The 7491-nt window shown below is 39.7% G+C and overlaps 1 protein-coding gene across 1 annotated transcript in view; it reads right to left on the bottom strand.

Annotated features, from left to right (window-relative positions):
• LOC106535531 (PDZ domain-containing protein 7) overlaps positions 1–6278 on the bottom strand; it is a gene marked incomplete in the record, with an annotated part of 11124 nt that extends 4846 nt beyond the window's left edge. Inside the window, 11 exon segments of the mRNA XM_014032565.1 lie at positions 634–798; positions 1584–1810; positions 1983–2160; positions 2237–2297; positions 2916–3063; positions 3901–4077; positions 4161–4335; positions 4417–4554; positions 5276–5501; positions 5582–5677; positions 6062–6278. Of these exon segments, the coding sequence (XP_013888019.1) occupies positions 634–798; positions 1584–1810; positions 1983–2160; positions 2237–2297; positions 2916–3063; positions 3901–4077; positions 4161–4335; positions 4417–4554; positions 5276–5438 (1432 nt within the window).
• Between the last annotated feature and the right edge of the window lie 1213 nt (positions 6279–7491).

The raw sequence follows: 7491 nt of genomic DNA on the forward strand, positions 1-7491 counted from the left end.
CTTTTGCTTTCTTACTGATGTAGTGTTCAGACTTGACATAACAGGAGGTTGTCTAACCTTTTCAGGATATAATATAGATCAGAAGTCTTAAATGTTGTTTCCGACTGGTTAAAACAGAGTCTGTTATATCCGTGCCTTTAGCACTAATGTCTTTTGTCCACTGATGAAAAACAGTAACATAGGCCGAAATTACTACCCGATCAGGTGAGGTTCTGAAGCCAGTCAGTAGCTTGCTGTTCTTTTCTTCGCTGAATGGCGCTAGGTTAGGATAACTTACGGTCGATGCTTGTATACACGCCATAGGACGCTTGTGTGCTGTTGTTTTTCGAAAATGATGTCCGTCATTTGCGTCTTTGATCTTCCGTTTATGTAGCATACAGAGTAACAGCAACACTAAAGCTGAGGTAAATTTGGTCAAAAACAGACCTGCAGATGCCTGTAAAGCCAAATGGGTGACGGATTCATAAGAAGTCAAAAAGTTTCCTTTTTTAAAGAGGTTCGTTTTTAAAGATGTTATGATTGTTACAGAAACAAATGATCTTCTATTGCTTTACTCAGCGCTCCAATGTTTGGATAAATAAAAAATATTTTACAAATACTGTAAAACAAAAGCATCAGTAAAGTTGCAGTTACCTTTGCGAGGTGTGTCTGTGGGCGGGGACTTAGAGCGACCGCTGGAGGCGTCCCTCTTGCGTCCTCCTCTGAACAGCAGGTTGACGAATGTCTTTGATCGCTGCAGGGTGCTCTTCTCCTCCGGATCCTTCCCTTTCTTCTTCTTTTCTTTCTTCTGCTTGATCTCTGACGGAGCAGCAACAGAAGACGAAAGACTGTATGAATGCTGAGTCAGAAATCTAACTACTTCTGAATACTTTGGCCTACATTAGCCTAACCACATCAAAGTGCTCTGCTTCTTTTACCTTTTAGCTAGCGTTCTCTTTCTGTTAGCTTAGGTAGTGTTCTTCTTATAGCTTTAGCTAGAGCTCTGTTTCTTTTAGAACGTGTTCTGCTTTTTAGCTTTAGCTAGTGCTCTGCTTCTTTTAGCTTTTAGCTAGTGATCTGTTTGTTAGCATTTAGCTACTGTTCTTTTTCTGTTAGCTTAGATAGCGTACTTCTTATAGCTTTAGCTAGTGCTTTGTTTCTTTTAGATAGTTTTCTGCATTTTTAGCTTTAACTAGTGGTATGCTTCTTTCAGCTTTTAGTGTTATGTTTCTTTTAATTTCTGTTATTCTTTGAACTTTATCCAATGTTCTGTTTTTTTTAACATTTAGCTAGTGTTCTCTTTTTTAGCTTTGCTAATGTCCTGTTTCTTTCAGCTAGTGTTATTCTTCTTTCAGCTAGTGTTTTACTTCTTTTAGTTTAAGCTAGTGTTTTTCTTTTATCTTTAGCCAATGCTCTTTCTCTTTCAGCTAGGGTGCTGCTGCTTTTAGCTAGTGTAGTGTCTTTTTTTAGCTTTAATTAGTGTTCCGATTGTTTTAGTTCTAACAACTAAAGTTTTATTTACTTCATCAAAGCCATTCAAAACTCAGCTTTCACCCGTTTACATCAAATCTTTTATGAATATTTTGTGTAAACTTKGGGCTGACCTGCGATGGTGACCTGGCTCTGCGACCTGCTGATTGGTCGGCTCGGTCTGCTGAGCGCCAGCAGCACGGCCGTCTTGGGCGACTCTTTCCACCGTCTGCCCTCCTCTCCYCGGATGGCCGTGTCTTTGAGCAGAGTGGTCGGTCCCAGGCTGCGAGTGGTGTCTGCAGACATCCTCTGGGAAGACCCCTCTGTCTGGATGGCGGTCTCAGTTAGCTCCGACTCGGATCTGAATGCAACAACTCAAACATAAATCATTTTGGTACACAAAAAAGGAAACAAGTTTAAATGAAAAAAACATCTGCACCAGGAAGAAACTTCAGATCAATGATAAGATCAAAGGTTAAACCCAACTTTTATGCAATTCTGCTGAGAAATAAAAATAAATAAACGAGTCTGACCTAAGGTCCTCCGTGGAGATGCAGACYTCCACCATGTCAGAACCGAACGGCAGACTGGACGGGAACATGACCTGAGACAGGCCACTCAGAGAGCTGACCGGAGTCCCAGAGGACAGAGAGGACGTGGAAGAGTTGGAGTCTGAAGCCTGGGAGGAAGACTGCTGAGTGCCGTTGGCCACTGAGTTATAACGTAAACGATTCTTTATTTAAACACACCGAACAAATAGACTCTTCACAAACAAGAAACTACATACATTTATTGAGCCATCTGTATTCTGCCACCATTTCCTTGTATGCTGGGTATCGACCTGCTTCCTGTGGAGATACAGACACAGACATCCAAAATAAATACAAAGTTTCTCATAGGGTTTGATATATTTGACAAAAAGTAACACTACCCTACAAAAATAAATTCTTCAAATAAAATCACAACTTCCTAGTAACCCTGGATAGTTCCTTTTTAACATGAGAGAGTTTTTGTTTTCTTTTATCAGCACCTGATCCCGCAGCCTGGTGAATAATGCACATGGCCTGGATATTTTTCACAGCARGAAACCCGAAGCTGCAACAAGTAAAGTCAGCGAGGAATATTACAACTGCACGCCAGCTGTCAGAGCAGCCACAGAAAATGACCACCATGCAGAGAGAGGATTGTTGGGTCTTCAGGCGTGGCAGGATTAAAGATGAAAGGCGGGCAGCGGGTCAGGAAGTTTATGTGACGGCGGGTCGTTTAACCGCAGAGGGGACGGGAGAGCTGAGTGGTTTAGGAACATGACACGGCCTCTTCAGCTCGCCCTCAATTTCAGCTTCAGTTCAGCTTTAGTTTTCTTAATCTTACCAAAATTATTTACTGCATCCAATTCATGACATGTTTACGCTCATCTTTATTCCGTTTTGTAGCCGATGATGAAGAACAAAATGTTGAAGCCTCACCTTGATGGTCAGCATGATGTGGGTGTGGCTCTTCAGCACCTCCACAGCGCTGCTGTGGCTGATGTCCTCAAAGCTCACGCCGTTGGCAGCCAGGATCTGGTCTCCAATCTTTATTCCGTTCTGCTCGGCCAGACCGCCTGGATCCAGTCTGAGAAAATAAGACACCAAGACAATGTTCACACTGCAGGTCTTAATGCTCAATTCAGAGTTTTTGCTTAAATCTGATTTAAGCGTTATATTTTAAATGTGACCTCCATCGAACTCCAGTTTGGACTCTCTACAGCATTAGATGACGTGACGTTACATTCCTCTTGCTGTTTACAGAAGTAGCTATACATGGATGCTACGTTAGCACGTCAATTCTGGAGCGGTTGTGCAATCAGAGCAGATTAAATAATTATCTGAAAAGCTCAGTGTTTACATTTGAACCATCCTCTGGTCGGCTGCTCTGGTGCGATGTGTATTTATGAAACGGAGCAACGAGCTAAAACTAAAATACTGATCCGAGGCACACTTTATAATCATATATTTCTGTGGATTTTCATTCATTCAGGACATGGAAAATTAAAAGAAAAAAGACGAAGCAACTGTTGCATAACTGAATAAGTGGAGTTACAAGATTTAAACTGCATGAGGTTGGACATGACTGTTCATACTGTGGTCTCATTGAAAAACATAGGATATTTATCTGATTTATTACCAAATACTAAAAAGATCTGGGTCAGATTTGACCAAAAAATGGATTTGTAATATTCAGACTGTCAGAAAAAAAATCACATTTGCCTGAAATGAGTACACAACCTAAAAGCCCAAAAGTTAAACACATCAACACCTTTATTTAAAGTATTTGGGGTGTTTTGAGATAATTACGGGAATTCTAGTACAACACTTTTTTTTTTTTTACATTTCTGCATTTTTTCCTGTGCATTCTTTTGTAAATTTATCCACGTTTTGTTTAGAAGCCTCCTGTTTTCAGTGGACCTACTTGGAGACATAGATGCCCAAGCCGAACTCCTTCCCTCCTCGTATGTTAAAGCCCAGACAGTAGTCGTCAGAGGTGGTGTAAAGGTGGACGATCCTATGCAGGGCGCTGCCTGAGCTGACCTCCGAAGGCGTCCGCCCGCTCTCCTCCACCACCATACGTTTGTGGATCAGGTCCACCCTGAAAAATTAACAGGAGAAAATGTTTTTTTTAATTAGCTATTTTATTTAGTAGGATTATTTTATTAGAGACAGGATTGTCACCATGTCGTTTTCTCTTTGGAATAGCGGATGCCGGGGACTTTCCCCACCCGCCTCACCACCATCCTCAGCCTGTGGTTGCCCGTCAGGACCTTCACAGCGCTGCTCATGGTGATGCTCTCCAGGCTGATGCCGTTCACCTCCACCAGTTTGTCCCCCACCAGCAGACCTGCCTCTTCTACAAAGCAACACGTAAGCAGGAGCAGGTCTCACCGTCAGGGAGCAAACAGAATCCATACACTCCGGCAGTACCACCCACCTGCTGTGCTGTCGTCCTCCACCTTGCTGACGAAGACACCGAGGCCGTGCTCTGAGCCTCCGCGCACACTAAACCCAAGCTTCCCGTCCAAACTCTTATCCACAGTGATMGTGTGGAGGTCCTCGCTATCATCTCCACCTAAATATATCACGATTCATTTGACACAGAAATATTTTACCCGTGGATTTTTTTATCTAGTAATTTAGGCTCGGATGCAAGTCAAATTAAAAGCCATTTGAAGAAAACTTGATATTTTAATAAATAATAAAAATAAAAAACGTATCTAGATTTATGGTGGTAACAAATCTGCAAGACAGCAACAGCTTCAATCTGAGCTTAGACAAACTAAACAAAACGTGAAACAATGCTACGCGTTTGTTTATGTTAACAGAAATTAATCATCCTGGAGGAAGAAYTGACCATATTTGGCAGGAGAGTGGAGCTTGCATTTTGTATTGAGTTTTTTTTTCTCTCTGAAACAAATGCTGGAATTGATTATAAAAACAAATGTGGTGAGAAAATAATGACAACACATGTAGTTTTTCTTAGACTACATTAAGACTTTAAAGAACTTTTACATTTACCATTTGGTCTTTTATTTAATTAACTGACAAACATCTGACTCAAGTTCTTTGTAGATACTTAAATAAATGTTACTGTTTGGGTTTACTGTGTTTTACAAAACTATCATTTAATATTTTTTATTTTATGTTGATGTTTGAGGCTTTTTAGTTGTATTTTASCTTCATGTTGTGAATATAAAGTCTAGTTTTATTCATTAAGAACACCAATAAACCAGGATAAAGCAGCAGTTAGTATACAGCAGACTGTAATTTGCTCTGCACAGGCTGCTTCTTACCATCCACAGGAGAGTTGATGAGGATGACCCGACCCATGGGCGAGGAGGATCGGATTCCACGCCGGCGCTGCTCCTTCTTTCGTAAGAGGTTACGAGCAGCCGTGTGTGTCCCGTGGGTCCCGGGAGTCTTCTCCCTGCGGGACGGGTCTGATGAGAAAGCCATGGAGGCTGACGGGGTCTCCTTTTACACACGCTTGACCGGTCGCTCAGCTCCAGTCCGAGGAATCTACAAGGAAGATGATTATGTGGGGGTGATTAAACTGTGTTTTTTTTTAATGAACTGCCATCTGGGAGAAGCCAACTCACTGATGCAGGTTGCTGTGCCACATGATGACGGACTCTGTGGATCCCTGAAGTCACACTTTGGTCCATTCCTGCCCATGTTACATCTCTCTCACCTGTCTACAAAGCCCACACATTACTCACTGAGTTTTTACAGCAGCAGGCGAGATTAGAAACAGGATTAAATCTGCTCGGACAGATCTTTCCTGCTCGATTCACGGGGCATCTCCTTGGTGACATGTCACTAAACTTAACCCGTGATAAGTCTGTCCGCATGTCTCTTTGGGGATTCCCCACAAGTCACTACAAAACACTGGACGGCGCAGTCTAAGCTGCGCCTGCGCAGGAAAAAAARAACTTTTAAACGTCAAAAAAAGATGTTCAGGTTTGCGTATTAACACCAAGAAACGACGTAATATTAAATGTGTACACTCAAAATGTCTTAGACATGAAAAACAAGAGTAATTACGGGTACAAAATGCTYCTACATTTCAAAACACTTACCAAACATTTTCAGTTCGCAGCTAGCTAAGTAGCTAACAACGGACGAACTTCCCCCTCGTGTTTTTAGCTTAAAATCAATATAACACCAAGAAGTGACTAAAGAGTCTGTTAACTTTATCCATCGTTGCTRAAACACAAAAAGCTAACAAGTTAAGTTTCCAAAAAACCCACAAGTTTCTCCACAAGTCGTCTTTCACGCAAGCCTTTTCAGGCAGGACCACGGACAGCGAAGTCACAGCTGCGCARGCGCAGAAATGTAACTATTTATCAAGTAGTGTGTTTGTTTTGGGTTTTAACGTCACYGACAAATGTAACAAGCCACTTGATTTATCCAAAACATATTGAAGGCGTTTGACAAATGTAGTTTTGAAAGATAATGTTGTTAGACATWAAAACAAACTCACTACCACGCAATTTGGGTTCACAGTCCAAAGTGTCTGCTAAATTCAACCCACTTTGGTTAAAAAAATTAAACTAACTGATAATGTTTTGTCATATTGGGTGGTGAAATGTTTCAACACACCTGCCAGGTGGTGTGTAACATTAAAGACCTAGGTCAAAGCGATTGGCTAGATTGGAACTAAATGGGGACATTTGATTGGACAACTACGTTGTCAATCAACTGGAAACATGGAGGAGCTTTAAATAACACAAGTCTTCTTTTCTGTGAACCCATAACACACACAGCTTTCTGATATTTTTCTATACATTAGATAGTTTATACACTCTATAATATTAAAAATCATTTTATTATTATTATTATTATTATTATTATTATTATTATTATTATTNATTTTTCTATACATTAGATAGTTTATACACTCTATAATATTAAAAATCATTTTATTATTATTATTATTATTATTATTATTATTATTATTATTATTAATATTAATAGATTTTACCATTTATTACCTGCAGCTGCTACAGCCTAAATTACACAGTCATGGTCAAGACTCACTGTTAGATTAACTTGCAAAAATAAAAGCTTCAACATATTTAGTTTAAAATCACAATGCTGTAACAACTCAAACAGTGTTTAATTTTTATTGAAATAAGAGCTGTTTGTTTCATATCTACTCACTTTAAAATATTTTTGATATTTATTGTGTGTCTCTTTATGTATAAAACTTTTTAAAATAGTTTTTTCCCCTAAATAGGTAGGGCAAATCTGCAGCACTGATAACAATAAGCACTATAATATATAGAACATCTTCTACAATAATAACAAAAATCAGGGCTAAATGTAAATACAAATGAAAGCTCAAGAGTTTATTGCCTCTGCCAAGAAGGTTTTCGGTAGCGTTTTTAAAATTTCTTTCTTTCTTTCTTGTGCAAAATTTTGAAAGAGGCCACTGAGAATTTTTTTCCTGAGTTCTGACTTTTTCTCTGAATTTTGAGATTAAAGTGATAATTCTGAGGAAAAAAAT

This window comes from Austrofundulus limnaeus, unplaced genomic scaffold (assembly GCF_001266775.1).
Source record: "Austrofundulus limnaeus strain Quisiro unplaced genomic scaffold, Austrofundulus_limnaeus-1.0 Scaffold7, whole genome shotgun sequence".
NCBI classification, from domain to species: domain Eukaryota; kingdom Metazoa; phylum Chordata; class Actinopteri; order Cyprinodontiformes; family Rivulidae; genus Austrofundulus; species Austrofundulus limnaeus.